Source organism: Xiphias gladius, chromosome 21 (assembly GCF_016859285.1).
Source record: "Xiphias gladius isolate SHS-SW01 ecotype Sanya breed wild chromosome 21, ASM1685928v1, whole genome shotgun sequence".
Taxonomy (NCBI): Eukaryota; Metazoa; Chordata; class Actinopteri; order Istiophoriformes; family Xiphiidae; genus Xiphias; species Xiphias gladius.
The window spans coordinates 5392187-5410334 of record NC_053420.1 but is presented as its reverse complement, the minus strand read 5'-3'; the positions used below and the strand labels follow the sequence as shown (position 1 = coordinate 5410334).

Sequence of the window (18148 nt, the reverse complement as noted above, 5' to 3'; positions counted from 1 at the left end):
ATCTCTAAATTAGGATAATGAAACTCCCAGTACTCTAACCCAGCACCTGCAGTGTATACACATGAACAGATTGGTGATGGAAATGCAAAGTATTTACCCTACACTGCTTGAACACTTGTCCAATATCGGGCCTGTGATTAGACTAATATTCAGATGTCTTGTTACTTTGTCCTGTGAAACAAGTAATCGATACAATGGGGTGAAGGAAGAAATCACAACGTGTTTGCCGAAGTCTCTCACAATTCCACTCTGCGCAAAATACGGTTGCTATAAATGGTTTTGCTGGTGCCTGATATCATATCACATCATCGACTGACTTTTTTCATCCGAAACAAAATGTATGATCGAGCTCAGAAGGAGTGAGATTATACTGTACATATTATACATGTCATCAACAGTAGAAAATTCAGTGTGTATTAAAAAGTGTCAGAGAAAACATGATGGACTTTTGGCTAATACTTTACTATTAGTCCCCCGATTTTCCATTTTTTAAATCAGTATGTAAAACGTTTGATAAATTGTTCAAAACATACTATAATGCAGGCGTAAGCAGGAGTAAGGACATTGCAGGTGCCTACTGTCAACACAATAACTTCTCCCTTGAAGACATATTTTATATATTTACAGCAGTGTTTTATCATATTGTTGTTTATTCTCTGTTTGTACAGCGACCCTCCCTTAAGGGTGTTGATGCCGTTGCCAGATAGACTTATATCTGTGTACAGCAACATTACAGAGTGTTATAAAACAGCCATTAAATCTTTATATACTGTTAATAAATGCTAAACAGGGGGACCTACGTAGATGTTAGTGGCTTTTCTATACATTTACATCTAGTGCAAACCTGTGCAGTGTGGAACGTCTCACAGTGGTCAGACAAAGTCAGTGATTATAGTCAATAATATCCAGACGATAGAAACTTGAAGTTTATTGAGGATACATGATACGAGAGTTTTAAACGAAGTGTGTTTCTCGAGCGCTCATAACTGAATGAAACACACACTTAACAGTCTCAGGAAACATTACTAATGTAGATTTGGTTGTTTAATGTTAAAGTGTTACACTGTATGAAATGTATGTGAGTCAGTATGGAAGAAATAGCAGGGTTCGGTCTTGAGCTTTCATTTTTTTGAAGGTGGGGCGATTAGTTTATATCTGGATTTACAGATTGTACCTTTGAAATGCACTGAAAACAACTGAACACACCTTGTGATGAATTCAACTGAAAATGTTATGCTTTTGGAAAATGCACATCGGTAAATTAAAGTACATATGATTCGTACTGACTGTAATGGGCTAAAACATGCAACGCGCCACTGCTGAGCCAACCTTTATTAATTCTGCTGGTCTTTGTAGTACTACAGAAAACACACACTTCATTTCATTGCTGTAAATGTGGCCAAAAGTCTGTGATTTTTCTATCAACTCTGCCCGAGTGGATCAGAGGCTGCGACTCTAGGCGGTGGAGAAGATCAGGAAGCCGGTGAAAGTGTGGCTGGTGCTGCCCTGGCTCGTCACGATGTTGTTGTACCTGGTTGCCTGGAGCGACACCGTGTCTCCGACCTCCAGCTCCAGGACCGCCGAGCCGGAGGTTACCAGAAAACCGTCAGACATGTCGCACAGCGTCATGTGAGTGTCGCTGCCCTTCAACAGCTTCAGACACACCTGGGAGGTTCATACAAATACAGTCAGGAGCGGGAGTAACCACAGCAGATCACAGCCGCAAAGTTACAGCCTAAATATTTTTGTACATACAAGGTACCAAGGAAATACTATGTACCTGTAGGTACAAGTGAAGAGGGGGAACCAAAGCGCTTTTGTAATTACCCAGTACATATTGAATTATTACAAGGTACAAACAGGGTACCAGACTTCTCCTGTATGTTCTTTCACAACAGCTACAGTCGCAATCAAAACTATTCAACCCTGCTCAGTACGTAAGGGTTCACACATTGATCGTGTGTGAACCCTTGATCGAGGAGCAAGAATTTTCACTTCGCGCCAAGTAAACAAACATACTGTGGCAAATAAGTGTAAAACAGAAGTTTAAAACTCATGGCACAGCAGCACACCGTCCTGCGCGTGGAAGAAAGAGGCAGAGACTTGCCGGACGACCTGATGAAGGCCGGAACAAAAGCGTCGGCGAGAAGACACTTTTGTAAGAAGAACGCTAAACAAGCAAGGACTTCATTCGCGGAAACCTCTCTGCACTCCATTCTTTAACCGAAAAGCAGGGAAAAAGGAGACTTGAATATGCAGGACAAGAAACCGGACAGGCCTCTAGAGTTCTGGGGGTCTGTTTTACGGAGTGACGAGGCTAAACTTTGGGATCCGTGGGATCGGAGGTCCGTCTGGCGTGAGAAGGCCGAGGCCCGTGACTAGAAGAACACCATCCCGACAGTCAAGCGCTGAGGTGGGTCGGTCCTGTCGTCCGCAGGAACTGCTAAACTTGCCTGTGTGACTTGCATAATTACTACATTGAAATACCAGGTCATTCTGAGGAAGAACGTGAGGCTTTAAGTGAAGCCTGGTAATCACTGGACTTTTCAGCGTTACAGCGATGATGTGGTAAAATTCCCCAAATTGTAGTGTGTGAGCTCAACATCATGCTCTCAAAAGTTACTCAAGTATGCATTATTATACTTTCTTTGACTGTTTGGTTTGACGGTTGATATGTTTTCATATGACGGTTGACTCGTTCGACTGTTCATGGTAGTGCATGAAATGTTTGAAATGTGCTGAAGTAATTATCCAAGGTAAAAGTTCTCATTGTACATAATGGTTCCTTTGTAAATGTTGCACTATTATTAGATCATTGGATTATTGCTATTCATGCATTTAGGTGCGAGTGGTACTTTAATATTGTAGCTGGCTGAGGTGGAGTCCAACAATGTCATCTATGAACTGTGGTGTAATTTAATCTAATGCGTCATATTTTACGGAAGATATAATAAACATTATTGATCCCATCCAGGGGAAATTCAAGATTCGGATTTTCTTTTTAAAATCTTAAATATAAAGTAACTCCAGCTGTCAGATAAATGTAGGGGCAGTGACAAGTCCGATATTTGCCTCTGAAATGTAGCGATACCTCAAAATCGTACTTACGTACAGTACTGGAGTAAGTGTACTTAGTGATTTTCAACCACGGGTCACGTGACCAAGTCTAAATCTCGAAGACGAATTGAAGCGAGTCGAAAAGATGAGACCGAAAAGGGGAAGACACCAACATACACAGAGCAGTTTTGCAAAGCGTAAACTGTTCGGACTCACCCTGCTCTTTGCTGACATGTGGTAACTGAAGAAATAGACGCCTTTGACGACACATGTGAACGTCCCGTTTTTCAGCGAATCTCCTTGAAACTGCTGATCCAGGTCCGGCAAAATGTCACTGTGGGAAGTTTACACAAACATTTCAGTTAAAATAGAAAAAAAAAATGATGTTCCTCCATCTCATGTTTTGTTTTCCACTTTTGTTAGCCATGCTAGTGGCTTGGCTGTATGGGTGGCGACGTCCTCTGGTCTTAGCGACTATTAGATGGATCGCCATGAAATTCGGCGCTGATATCTATGGTACCCTGAGGATAAATCCTGACGAGTTGGGTGGTCCTCTGTTTTTTTCCTCCAGCGCCGACAAGGGGCCTACATCTGTCGCCGAGTGCATTGTCTCAACGACGGTTGGGTGGATCGGCATGAAATTTGGTGCACACATTCACGTTCCCCTCGGGAGGAAACGTAATTATTTTGGTGATCCTCTGACTTTTATCTAGTACCATCATCTAGTCGAAACTTTCATTTAATTTCTCCAATAATTTGGTTTGTGGGCAAACACCCGCAAAATTAAGGACATAACATGGAACTCATCTGGTAAACATGGTTAATATAACACCTGCCTAACATCAGCCTGTTAGCATTGTTACTGTGAGCGTGTTAGCATGTTAGCATCTTTGGAGCATGTAACTCAAAGCACCGTTGTGCCTAAGCACAGAACCACTAGCATGGCTGTAGACTCTCAGTCTTTCTTCTTTTTATTTAGCCCTGATTTAATTATTCACTTTAGTACTTTGAATTTTTATTTTCATAATGTCTAAGTTTATTTCACTTTTTTAGGAACACAGGATTTTGTGTATTTTGTCATTTGTTAAATAAGCAGATCTCACCATTTATCATTTAGAACAAAACAAAATACAGAATACATAAGATTACTCCAATATAACAACAAATGTGGCCTCCTCTGTGTGTGTTTTCCTTCTGTTTTAATGTTTGACAGTTTAGTTGCTTGTGAAACCAAAGGGTCCTTAAAGGCCCTGAAACGCTGTTTTCTTAATCTGCTACATCCTACCATCGATGGGATCCCACATGAAAACAAACACTTCCCTATGATTTTTCTGTATGTGTGTCTTTTTTCCGAGCGCTTTTCGCTGTGTTTTATGTGGGCGAGGCTCAGGTGGAGAAAAGCGACGTCACGTACCTTCATGCATCCATCAATAGAGCAAGTTTTGCTCTATTTAAATCAAAATCTTAGGACAGTTGCGGGGCCGTTTGCTAGTGTTTCAAGGCCGCTGTCGATCAAATCTAATCAAACCATAGCCAGACAGCCCCGATGAAGCAGATTAACCGACTTTTTGACTGTAAATCTTTTTAAAGAGTTTTTTTTGAATGGTGCGTATTTGGTCATGAATACTTGATTTTATATAGAAATACTTAAGATTTTAAGCCAGGTTTTCAGGGACTGTAATGGTGACTTCAGACTGCAAATAAAAACTCATGAAACCATCACAGATATTTGATTGATCCCGCCCTTTAACCTCTCCTATCCCATCAGCCTTTCTCTGTCTGTTCACTGTCTCATTAGTTTGCATTACATCACATTAAATACCACTGCTGCTTTCTCTCTGCGACTCTAAACCTCCGCTGACCTGTTGAAGTTGATGGTGGTGTCAATCTCTGGTGTTTGTGAAAGCAGCCGTTTTTGGGAGAAGTAGTATCTATCCTGGTTGGAAGGGTTGAAGGGTCTTCCCTTCCCCCCCGGCTGGCCTGGAGATCCGGAGGGCCCCGGCAGACCCACGTCCCCCTTCATCCCCGGCCGTCCCGGTGGGCCCTGCAGACCTGGCGCTCCCTTCTGGCCCCTGACAGGGTGGCCTGACTCACCTGCTCAGACAAAAACCAAGAAAGAAAGAATGACGAAAAAAACACCAAGATGAAACATAGGTGTTTTATTTTAGCTGTAACCTGAAAGTCTATACTGTCCTAAAAGATACTATAATAAAACTAGACAGCGCTGCACCAGTGTTACTGTTATAAAAGGAAATGTTTAGACATTTTAATTTTGAATCAAGCTCTCGCACTGCAGCCAAAGACAACACAGAGACAAAACACAGTCAAATGAAGAAAGCATCTTGATGCATCTTGATGAATTTGAATGAATATGAAAAGGCAAGTTCAAAATAACTACAACTGCTTAGACACACTGACACAACATGTACATTTTCTCAAATAACAAATGGTGACAACATGAAGAGAAACGTGCGAACAGAACAGGTGAAATGTATTTGACGTCTTCATGTCCACTATGAGCTCACCAGGGTCTCCCCTTTCTCCTTTGGGACCGTTGTTGCCGTTGGGCCCGTGGGTGCCTGGTATCCCAGGAATCCCTGGGGTCCCCCCGTTGCAGGACTTCTGCGCAACGACCGGGGCAACATGCGCCAAGAGCAGCAAGGCTGCGGTACTGCAGCTCAGCCACTGGGGGGCCTGAACAGAGACACAGATACACGAGGCAAGAAATCCAAGCTTAGCCCAAATTTTGAACAAATTGGTGATCTAATGCTTGTTTCCATCAACTGCTGTTATGTGAACATTAGACGTTCACGTCGAGAACAGCTGGTGGCGCTAATTCACCAGTCAAGTGCCATTAAACGGTTGCAGAAGAAGAGGGCCCCATGCGATGCTGTAATCAAGAGATCACCAGTCGAACCTCAAATGAGCGAAAAAGATGTGGAAAATGTGTCAGAAGTATGGCGTCAAGGGACAGTCTCCTCGTCCAACCCTGGCTCCTAGAAATTACGTTTATATGCAACTCATGTTTTATAGGAAACTTAGTCGCCGGCTGGCACGTGTTCAGAGACGGGCTTTGTCAAATCGGTCCACACGCATCTGATGTTATTGTCTGCTGCTACTTTTCATCTCTTCAGTGGACGTGTAACTCACATGCTTCTTTCTCTGAGTCTGTCCCCATTGCACTTTGCTGCATTTTGTTTTAGTCAGCACACCAACATTTACACCTCAAACAAGTGTAAAAACGTTTTCGTGACAGTTTGGCCTTTTTTTTCTTTCTTTTGTTTTTTACATTTCTGGTCTTTCCATTCAGGTTTTTTTTTTTAATGTGCAAATTGAACAGGCCCAAAGAAACAGTTGCATGGAAACACACTTACAAACACAAACCTGTTTTTGTCACTTAGGAGAACTATGCACTGCCTTTTATTAAGTCCCTGGAGACTTACCCTACACCCTCACAGTAACTAAGTCATTACCCCCCAGAGTGTAATGTGTTTCCTTGTGAAGGTTTTTCCTTCAGCAACCGATACAACAGACACACACAGATATAAGGTCACATAACTGTAGCTGACTCGCTGGTCCTGAGTGTACGTTCTCATGTAGCTGTTTGTCCATTTTTAAAAAAAAACGATTAAACTCCTGAAGAGTTGACATATTTGAGGGTTCCAGGTTTTTAATCTCACAACAGCGACTTATAAACTCCACAAACTTTTTTAGAGGACTGCACTGTACTGAATGTTTTGAATGTTTTAGCCCATTATCCACCAATCACGTGTACAATACGACATGCAGTGTTAAAATTAAGATCACATTCGCTCACATTTAAGGCCAGTTGATGACTCAAGGCCTTAATTTCAGACATTTTTAAGCCTTTTGAAGAGCTGCACACATCTTGCCCAGGAAAACAGAAGCTCTAACTCTTTTAGCCAAGGAAGCAAAGAATACTTCACTATGTTTAAAGGTTACGCCGAGAAGCACTCAGCCAGAAATATGATGAAACTGATGAAACACCATCCACTTCCGCGTCACCAATGCACCTGTCCGAATACGTGATCTCCTCCCTGTCTAGATTTCCTTCTCTTTGCCTGCTCTTTGGTTCTTCGAGGACAGAAAGGTCTCACCATTTTGAAGGTAAATGCAGTCCCTCGTCCTGTGGTGGAGTGATAAGCTGACGAGGAGCGGAGGCGAAGAGCTGTCAAGCTTCACAGCGACTGCAGCAGCCCAGCCAGAGAAAAAAAACAAAACGGGAAGTGAAACGGCTGGAGGGAGCCAGATCGCCACTCTATTGGTGTTCATTATAATCTGGGAACCTAGAAAAGAAAAAGAAATATTTGCTGCAGGCAGTGGTGGGATATAACACAGTACTGTACATTTACTCCTGTGGTGTACTTAAGTACAAATTTGAGGTACTTGTACTTGTATGTGTTAAGATTTTACACGCAAAACAAATGAGTATTTTATTAAAAATTCACTGTTACAATATATTGAATTGTTCAAATTTGCTCCACATCAAACAACTACAACAGTAAAGTCCTGCTTACACATTGATGCATCAGCTATAGTCAAGAAATGATATAATATATAATAGTACAACACTCACAGGGTTCATTTTTCTGCATTACGAGTACTTCTACTTTTGGTACTTAAAGTATATATTACTTATAATACTTACTTTTACCTCAGTGACATTTAGAAGCCAGGACTTTTACTCGTAATGGAGTATTTCCATATTGCAGTACTTATACTTTCAAATACTTTAAACGAAGGATGTGAATACTCCACCACTGACTGCTGGTGTGAATGGATCAGCCAAGTTTTCCACTGGGGTTTAACAAGGGGTCTGACACTGCTTCGTTTTTATTTCAATAAGAAGTGATAGATTTACTCTGCAGTTACAGTAGAATTACAGGATTACTTTAACGAGAGATCATTTTAAACCATCAATAAGACAGAGGAAAGCGGCAGCATCCAAATCAGCAGGTTGAAATGAGCTGAAGTTTAATAAAAGATGATTCCGTAGCTGGTTTTTGACCCCTGATCCACTAGAGAAGCTCGGGGAGGAAATCACCTCGAGTTCAAACCAGACTTCAATTCAAAGGTCAACCTTCTATGAGTGCTGAAAAGTAACTAAGCATATTTACTCAAATACAGTACTTACGGACAATTTTTAGGTTCTTTACACAAATAAATTCTGTGTTATGCTACTGTACTTCATACTTCTACTTCACTGCACTTTAGAGGGAAATATTCTACTTTTTTCTCCACTACGTTTATTTGAAAGCTTTAGCTGCTAGTTACTTTTTAGGTTCAGATTATTAGTACAGAATCTAATCAACACTCAAGTTATGATGTATCATTAAAGATTAAGCTACTTAGCAGTATATAAAGTAGTTATTGGGCCCTAGCTGGTGTTAGCTAGAGAACATTAACTAACTTAATTCGCAAATTTAAGTAAAAGCACCAATACCACAACTGCAAGTACAATCCCCGAATTCAAAATCCTACTTAATTCAAAAAAGCATTATCAGCTAAATGTACTTAAAGTATCAAAAGTAAAAGTACTCGTTCTGCAGAAGTAACTAATATAATATTATACCTGACTTTATTAGATTGTTAATACTGATGCATCAGTGCATATGAGCAGCGTTTTAGTGTCGTAGCCGCCCCAGGTGGAGCTCGCTTTAACTGCTTTACATACAGTTACCTATTTTAGTCCAGCGGTTCCCAACCTAGGGGGCCGGTGCCCCTCCTAAGGGTCACATAATAAATCTGAGGGGTCGTGAGATGATTAATGGGAGAGGAACGAATAAATCTGCTATAGAAATCTGTATTTATTTATTGTTAATCTAGTCTTTGCTGCCTGTGAACTGTTGGATAATTTCCCTCTTTGGGCCTCAAACACTTATTCAAACTAAACCATCTGAGAAGTTTGGAGGGAAGCGTCTCTTTGGCGGAACTGCCAACAACTCGTACACGTCTGAAACATGACAAGGGGGCCCCAACTACACACCGCTTTCTTGTAAAAGCGCGCAAGGAGAAAAGGTGAAGAACAATGCATCGTACTTAACAGGCTTACCTTACGTTTTTATGTCAAATCTTAACCTGAAAACACAGGTAATACATGGAGTAAACAGTATAGTATTTCCACCTGAAATGTAGTGAAATAGAAGTATGAAGTAGCATAAAAAGAAAATAATCTAGTAATGTAGAGGTAGCTCGTTGCATTTTGGCAATTTCTCACACCAGTTTCACCTCTGTTGAAGAGTTCAATGACTTTTCCTGTAGATCTGTAAAATATTTTATTGCATCTGACAAAGCAAATCCCCCATCAGTGGAAGTGAAACAAGAAGTCCACCTGAGGACGAACTGATGATGAAGCATCATTGAATCCATCTGATTTAAAAAAAAAAAAAAAATCTTTCATCCAAATTAACATTTTGTTCTGTTTTTCTCTGAACTTCCTCTCTGTTGGTGCCGCAAATACAAACTGTTTTCCAGGCTCTTGGCCTCGGTCAGTATCTGTTCCACAAAATATTTAATTTCCTCAACTGCATCTATCAGCAAAGAGCTGATGTGTATATTTAATAATTACGTCCAGTGAAACATGCTAGTTTGTCATTTTCTGATCCTCTTTTCATTTCTTTCATTCTGACCCACGAAAAATTACCCCCGCTTGACATGATTGTGTATGAAACTGCCACTCAGGTTTATTTAACCTTGTTTACCTGAGGTTTTAAAGAAAGGAAGGCCGTTCTGGATCGAACCTCCGTTCGTAACCTGGTTTCATCCATACCCATGAAATTCATAAAACTCGCTCCCTTCTACAGTCTTTGTTTTTTCAACTTTGTAGATGCAATCTCTGCAGCCGTCGTCGCTCTGTGTGCTGCTGTTACTGCAGACATGTCTGAACGAACTGCGACCCCTTGACTTGCTAATGGACTCACCTCCTCTGTTGAGCCGTGACCTTTGGCCCATGTACTTCTAGGGATTGGGGGAGATGTTGTCTGTCAGCGGCCGACAACGATCTGAAGTATATTACGTAAACAAAAAAAAAACGACCGTCCTTATCTGACAGGTGAGGCACTGGACATACTGTTGAGAAAGGCTCTGCGTGAATGTGATTGGCCGTTGCTCGTCAGGCGGTGGCCAAGCGGCCGATGAATGAGGCTCTGATGGTGAAGCATGAATGAAGCAGCTGATACTTATCAGCTAATACAAGTGTGACGTTAGTGTTCAGTTTTATACATATTTTATATGTTAGTGTTTTTCTTTATATTTATTTATTTATGGATATAATTACATTGGTTTTAGAAATTATTAAAATTTATGATCTTGACACCTCCCACTCCCTCTCTAAATAGCACTCTGTCATGTTGCTTTAACCTCTGTATCCGTGGCTATTAACATTTAGTGCTCTCACCTTGTTGCAAAAATCACTCTTTAATAATAAATTATGTCTTTTCGTTGCCAAGAAACACTTGACCAGGAAAAAAAATGTTAAAGCTGTCTTACTATTCTTATTGCTTTGTCAAACAGTTAGTCTCAGCTGCCTTTAAACAATTAATGGAAAGGCTCACTTTATTAAGTTTTCAACTAAATAAAATATTCTTCAGAGCAGCTGTCTGTGTTATGATCAGCCTGACGAGGAATTAAAAATGGAGCTCAGTTAAATGAGAGAAAATGAGAAATTAGATACAAAACACAAAGCATCAAGGTTGTTTTCAAGCCCTTTATTCGGGTTTATTGGGTTTTCCAGTTCAAATCATTTGTTTGCTGTCAGACAAAGAAGATAAAATCAACACAGTGAATTGGATCTGATGTATGATATATTCAACTGTAAATGGCATCAGTCCTATGCATTTGGTGATAAACGAGTTTCAAGGGTGATAAACAAATAGCAAACCCGATCACTAGTGGAGACAAATCCCTTCTTTCTTAAAAGTGACTAAATCGTTCTATAATATAAACACACGCATTAACACAAACTCTGGGTGTGCAAGGTGTTTTTTTTTTCCCACTGTACATACATTTAAGTACCAGTAAGTATTTCATTAGTGCCTGATTCCCACAACTAAATTACACCGCAAATCGTAAATTGTTAAAAATTGTTTCCGAAAAATGAAATTTGAACATGAGAGGTAATCAGTGCGTGCTTTTTAAAAAGGCGAAAGGGTCAGTGAGAAGGAAGGAGAGACATCATTTTGCCAGTAGCTTCAGCCTTGGAGTGTGGCTCTAAAAACGTTAAGTATAAGTGAGGCTGTTTTTTCGCTTTCCCTGTCCTCTGGGTCAGTGAGGGTGCAGCAGGAAGCCGGAGAAGATGCTGTAACCGCTCGGTTTTCCTCTCATCCCTCTGTAGTCTTTAGTCTCCAGCCAAACCTCCTGGTCCCTTGACAGGTAGACTGCCAGGCTGCCCGAAGTCGTCTGGAATCAGTACCGATCGAAATGTAACCATGGGGGGGGGGTTAAAACCAGAGAGCATTCATTTACCTAATTTACTTGAGCAATTCTTCTTTGGCGGCAGAACAATGTGATAGAATTAAGCCCTGGTGCTGTGTTATGCGCCTACCTGTCTCCTCCCACGGCGATGATCGCAGAACGCCGTCAGCAGTGTTTGGTCCAGCTTCAGCAGCACACAGAGTCGGTCCTCTAAAGATGCGTGGAACACAAAGTAGTACGTGCCCGGGATCCGACACCTACAATGCACAAACTTAATTAATTCACCAAAGGTGTCTTTGTTTTGCTCCTGTCTCGGTGGGTAGCCTGATCACACTGGAATTCTCTTGATTCTCTAGATTATCAGGGGAATTGTTGTTGTTTTTTTTCTTTTTCGGCCATGCTAGCTAGTGGCATGGTTCTGTGGACGTTAATATCAGTCTGTCGATTGGTCCACCAATCAATTGGTCCTGACTGAAATATCGCAGCAACTCTGAGATGGATCTCCATTAGATTTTGTACAGACATTCATGGTCCCAGGAGGACGAATCCTACTGACTTTGGTGAGAACTATTTTTTTGGTTGGTGATACAGACGTGTCATAAAAGCTACTGCCATCACGTTTCTGTGTAACATGACTAGAAAACAGGCGGTAATCTCACCGGAAATGTCCTGTCACGGTGTTGTAGTCATTGTTAAGGTTGGTGATGACTGTGGTGAACCGAATGACGCTGGCTTTGTCTGGGTATTCGTTGGTCCCTCTGGCAACGCTGAAGGCCGCTTTCTGCTGGAAGCCAGCGGTCCTGCAGCCACCGAAACAACACAAAGTGAGGCTCAGGGCTGGATTAACCCGCTAACCTGCCTCAAATCAAATTACCACGAACTTGTTGCCACACAGTGAAACTGTGAACCTTGAGGATCTTGGGTTAGGGTTAAACTCACAGTCGTCTGAGTATGGAACATTAAAACCCTGTAGGCTCGAAGAGTGGATTTTTTTGAGGTTATTTTAAAGACACTTGTGGTCACTTTTTAATTCAGTGTAGTGATAAAAGATTCCAAAAGTTTTTTTCCAGTGGTTTTGTCTGACTACATACCCGGTGTCTCCTGGTTCTCCCGGAGGTCCGGCAGGCCCTGGTGCCCCTGGTTCCCCTATTTCCCCGCTCTGACCTCGTTTACCGGGGAATCCCATCGGCCCCGGCTCCCCCTTCTCTCCCTTCTGTGGGCCGAGGCCGCCTCGCCACACTGCTCCTGCAGACATCAACAACAGGCTGGTCGTTGTACGTAATAACCAGCCACACTGACCTGCTCTGCCTGACAGTTTGAAGGATTAGCTCAGCGTGGATTCAGAGGTTCAAGTCTTGTGACTTGAAATCTGCTGAATTAATATGCTGCTGAATGCAGATCATTCACATTGTTAAGCTAGTAGCAAATGTTTTTATGATGCTACTTTGACAGTTAGCTTAATTAGCTTACTTTTCAGCATGCACTGTATTAGCATTAACTCTGTGAGACAGCTTCTTTCTTCTTGTTTCTATATTAAAGGACACTTGTTATGTGTTTTTTTAAAAAAAATTCAAATACGAATTAACGGAAAAAGATAAAACCCAGTTTATCAAAATGAAATTTTCCATTAAATGACACAGACTAAAGGCCTCTTCACTTGTCATGATCATGTCACAAATAAATACATAAAATAAAACTGCAAACTGGGTCCAAGGTGCTAATATCTGAGTGTGGTGTTTATGATCTTTACAAAAAGCAGCGGCTACTGCTTTTTATAAACAATATGGTGATCTGTTTCTGTACGCTGCCTGGAAGCTGTCGTTTGTTCGGTTTGGCTGAATTTCTTTTACTGCAGGTAAAAGAAGGTTAAAAAATTGGCCTTGGCACAAATAAAATAATTTCAGTCGAGTGAAACTTCGGTGAAACGTTTTTGTACATGAGGGTAAGGGTCTTAAGATACAAATTTACACAAAACCTTTAAAAGGTTTCCAGATGACTTGTTCAAAAGATTTATTTTTTCCTTCTAAACATCCATGTTTTTTCCTCATTGTATTTTATCTAGCATGTGCACAAACTTTAGACGGGTCATTATGGCTGCTCCTAAGCCAACTCTGTGTGTATACCTGGTTGGCCTTTCTGTCCTTTCTCTCCATCACGACCGTCTCTGCCAGGCAGCCCAGGCATACCTGAGGATGGAAAGAAAGATAAACAAACACAAACAAAACAAACAGAAATATTCACACACCGACCTATAGAACCATACACACATGAATGCATGTACCTGGTATCCCGGGGATCCCTGTCGCTGGGCAGGTCTCAATGGCGACCAGCAGGGGTACGGCCAATGAGACCAGGGCTCCGATCACCAGAAAAAAATGATGGAGCATGATGGAGAACCTGACGGGGAGGAGAGGAGACGAGGAAAAATGAGATGAGAAGGGAGGTGATTATACGAGAGAAGATTGGGGAGGAGAATAAGGGATGGAGATGGTTTTAGGTGGGAAGAGGAGACAATAAGAAGGGAGATCAGATAAGAGGAGAGGAGGAGAGGAGACGAGGAAAAATGAGATGAGAAGGGAGGTGATTATATGAGAGAAGAGTGGGGAGGAGAATAAGGGATGGAGATGGTTTTAGGTGGGAAGAGGAGACAATAAGAAGGGAGATCAGATAAGAGGAGAGGAGGAGAGGAGACGAGGACAGAACAGAGGAGGCCGGGAGAAAGGAAAGAAAAGAGGAGAAATGACAGATGGTGAGGAAAGTGGGGAGGAGAATTCCGGGAGGGATGAAAGGGTAGGAGGAAATGATAGAAGGAAGGAGGTGAAGGGAGGATAGGATGATATGACAGGAGGGAAAAGGAAATCAGAAGAGAAGAGGGAAAGAAAAGAGGAAAGGGGGAGGAAGAGGGAATGAGATGAGGAGGAAAGTAATAAGTTAAAAAAAGAGAAATAAGGAAAGAGGGGCAAAGAAAACAGGAAAGGGAGAGAGGATGGATGCAGAGGAGAGCATGAAAGAAAAGAGGGGGAAGGTGATAGGACAGGAGATAAGAGGAGAGGACACGGGGAGAAAAGAGAGGAGATTAGGGAATAGGAAAGGAGGAGGGAATAGATTTGAGAGGAGAAGAGGAAAAACAGGGTGGAGAAGGCAAGAAAAGGAAGAGAAAAGACAAGGAATGAGGAGAGAGGAGGACAGGACAGGAGGAAAGAGGAAAGGAAAAGATAGATGGAAAGGGGAGATGATAAGAGGAGAGAAAGGAGAAGAAGAGAAGAGAGGAGGATATGGAAATAGGAGTGAAGAAGGACAGATAGGACAGAGGGTGGAAGGAGAGGAGACAAGGAAAGAAGAGGGGAGAAGGTGATAAAACAGGTGGAAAGAGGATAGGAGGAGAAGAGGAGAGGAAAGGGGGGGGTGGGAGAAAATGAGAGGAGAAGAGGGAAGAGGAGATGTGAAGAGGAAGACAGAGAAAGTGGAGAAGACGAGGAGACAAAGAGGAGAGAGGAGGTGGAGGAGAGAAGCAAATGCTAAAAGGCTGCTGGCTCAAATCTGCCACAGCTTCTGACTGAATCTGAACCATCCACTGCAGTTAACTCAGTTAATCAAAGTATTCTTCAGAATCACAAACAAAATGTGAGAGCAGACCACACAGCTCAAATACCAAAGTCCTCTGTTTATACAAAAAAAAGAAAATACACACTCATAATGATAAAGGGAAAACAGGAGATCATCTTTTTAACAACAGCAGATTCTTTCACAAATGCATTTGGTAAACTGTAATCAACTCACAGATAATGTCAAAAAGAATGTATAAAACTCACCTGAGAGAAGAGAGAGAAAACCAAAACCCACTGCAGCGAGTTCAAAACAAACTGAAGTGAGGATCTTCGTCCTGCAGTAGCCGGAGGAGGAACACAAAACCAAAGATTCAGCAGCTTTTACATCGGAAATTAGTTTCTAAGCCTCCTGTATGAAGTTCTGCAATTTTGGGAGTTTACTGAGAGATGGAAGGAGACAGAGAGAGAGAAGAACATTTCCTCCCGTCCTATCATTTGTCAGCCTTTTCTGTACTGTGGCTCCATATTTAGCTTCTCAAATATTAATGACCAGTGAGTTGTCAAACTGAGACTCAAAATGCGGGTAACCAAGCCAAGGTTCCTACGTGGGCAAAAGTATGTGGACGCCCAAACGTTATATGTGATATATATGTGATAAAGGAACATGTGATTTCTGCTGTTACAGCCTCCGCTCTTCTGGTTTCAGGTTTTCAACCAGACTTTGGAACCCGGGTTCAGGGAATTCTTCCCATTCAGCCACAATAGCATTGGTAAAGTCCAGCACTGATGCAGGGTGATCAGTTCTGGCTCAGAGTCGGCGTTCCAGTTCATCCCAAAGTTGCTGGGTGGGTGGTTGAGATCAGGGCTCTGTGCGGGCCAGTCAAGCTCTTCCACAGCGAACTGGGAAAACTTTAACTTTATGGAGCTGGCTTTGCGTACAGGGGCACTGCCATGAAACAGGGCAGAACTTTCCCAAACTGCAGTTCCCCCCGGGACCTTTAACTCTGGCCACCCCACTGCAAAATCTGACTCGTGACAGGATGTGTACTTCAGAGAACCAGGTTTCAGCAGTTTAACCAAACTAGGACAAGAACAGACACACACACAATGATTTGAGGAGAAAGTCAACTAAGGACGTGTCAAAGTTTATGGTCAAGGCGCATCAAACCAGAAATGCCTCACTTCTATAACCTTCAGAGGGGACACACTAAACTTTTCTGTGTGATTAGGGAAACTTGATATGAATCAAAAGAAACAGATTTCATGCAGCTTCACAGAGGGCTGCAATGTTAATGACAGAAAAACCATTCGGCCTGTGACAGATCATCCGGCTCGGCTAAATTTTGATAGATGAGATGGGTTGAAGGACGTGTTTACGGTGGTTTGTGCGTGGATGAGAGTTCCAGAAATGCTCTTCTCCAGAGTCAGATGGATTATGAGTGTCATCTCCGTGGGCTCAGTACAGAGTGAAGACCAGGACATTTTTAGCCTAGCTTAGCATAAAGACTGGAGGCAGGGGGGAACTGCCAGCATAGCGTTGTTGACCTGACTCAATTAAGTGCATTTCCCAAATGTCAGGCTGTTGCTTTTCCATCTTCCCTTAATGATGTGAAGTCAAACAGGTCGGCTCTTTATGTGTTTACATATTGAAGTTTTCTCTGTGGATGTAGGAAGACATCTTGGTTTATTTATTAGGGATGCTCTGAGACATCCCTGTTTGTATCTGCGGCTGAGACAGAAAAATGACCAAGGAGATTATGTTTTTTGTCCTCTTTGTCTATTTGTCTGTCAAAAGCAGACTTGAGCAAATTTGGGAGAAAGCCAGGAACAAGCCATCCATGATTTTTAAAAAGGATTTCTTAACATTAAGTGAGAGAACATTTTGGAACATTTTCACTTCCTTTACTGCACTTTTTCACTCAAATGAAACAAAAATCCGGCATGTGATTTTAATTTGATATGCGTATTTTGAAATAGATCTTATGGAAGCTCGTTGCCTTCGTGGCCAGAGACGTTTTGTTTTCGGGTTGTCCGTATGTCCGTCCCGTTCTCGTGAACACGACATCTCAGGAACGCCTTGAGGCAATTTCGCCACATTTGGCACAAACGTCCACTTGGACTCAAGGGGATGAGCTGATTAGAATTTGGTGGTCAAGGGGTCAAAGGTCACCTCACAAAACACATTTTTGGCGATGAACTAAAGAATTAATTTGCTAATTATGATAAAATACACGTAATACATTTTATTAAATTATATAATATCAGTCTGGACAGACATGGATGTAAAATGCAACTTGACTGGTTGGCGGAGGAATAAAACCATGAGGCGGTAATTCTAGTTAATGACTAACTTTGGCAAGATCGGGATCCAGATGCATATTAAAACATTTTAGACATATTTTATTATAAAAGAGATTTAATTACAGGGTTAAGCGGTGGAAGTTATGTGCCGCCTGAGTGTTTTGGTGTCCACACTGTGTATGTATTCAGACAAAACCGAAGGTCAATGATAGTATTAATGAAAACTAAAATTAATATTCTACAGTCGCATACTTAAGCACAATGAAACAGGACGTCATTCGGCAAGGCGCTGAGTTGGCCAATCGAAAACATGCAACCACAGACTTCTGGTGGATTACTTTGTATCATGAATACTGTATTTCTACTGTTTACGTAGAGGTCGTCGAGCAAAAGATAAAATTTGTGCCGGCGTGAAAACTTTCCAGAGTTCTGAAATCCTGCTAGTTGGTGGCGAGGGGTACCGCAAGTAATGACAGGTCCAGGATCATTGATATCAATACCTGCATTGATACTTTTCATTGTTAAAAGCAGCTAATGTACTATCGTGTAAGAGAGACAAATGTGTCATGATTTATGAGTGGAATGCATCATCAAAAGGCTACTTCTGATATATTTTAACTACCAGCAAATCATTTGACAAACATGAGTTAATGCTATGTAGCAACTGACGGGGTCATCACTGCACACACTATGGGGGAGGGTCGATCCGCCCGCCCCCTGCTGCAACTATTACAAACCGTCGTGCAGTGTTTTAGTGTCTGATAAACCTTTACGCACATTAATCTGTTTCTCCAATTGGACCAAACATA

The 18148-nt window shown here is 41.8% G+C and overlaps 2 protein-coding genes across 2 annotated transcripts; both read right to left on the bottom strand.

Moving 5' to 3' along the window:
- Positions 1–904: 904 nt before the first annotated feature.
- c1qb (complement component 1, q subcomponent, B chain) lies at positions 905–7340 on the bottom strand. The gene is made up of 5 exons (XM_040158461.1): positions 7176–7340; positions 5583–5751; positions 4920–5151; positions 3274–3391; positions 905–1665 (listed from the first exon to the last, which is right to left on the bottom strand). Exons 1-5 carry the CDS (start codon positions 7176–7178, stop codon positions 1456–1458), a joined length of 732 nt encoding a protein of 243 aa, XP_040014395.1. The 5' UTR covers positions 7179–7340; the 3' UTR covers positions 905–1455.
- A 3429-nt stretch (positions 7341–10769) lies between these two features.
- Positions 10770–15572, bottom strand: LOC120807019 (complement C1q subcomponent subunit C-like). Its single transcript, XM_040158633.1, has 7 exons — positions 15303–15572; positions 13772–13887; positions 13614–13676; positions 12582–12735; positions 12150–12290; positions 11621–11747; positions 10770–11475 (listed from the first exon to the last, which is right to left on the bottom strand). Exons 2-7 carry the CDS (start codon positions 13875–13877, stop codon positions 11341–11343), a joined length of 726 nt encoding a protein of 241 aa, XP_040014567.1. The 5' UTR covers positions 13878–13887; positions 15303–15572; the 3' UTR covers positions 10770–11340.
- Positions 15573–18148: the final 2576 nt, after the last annotated feature.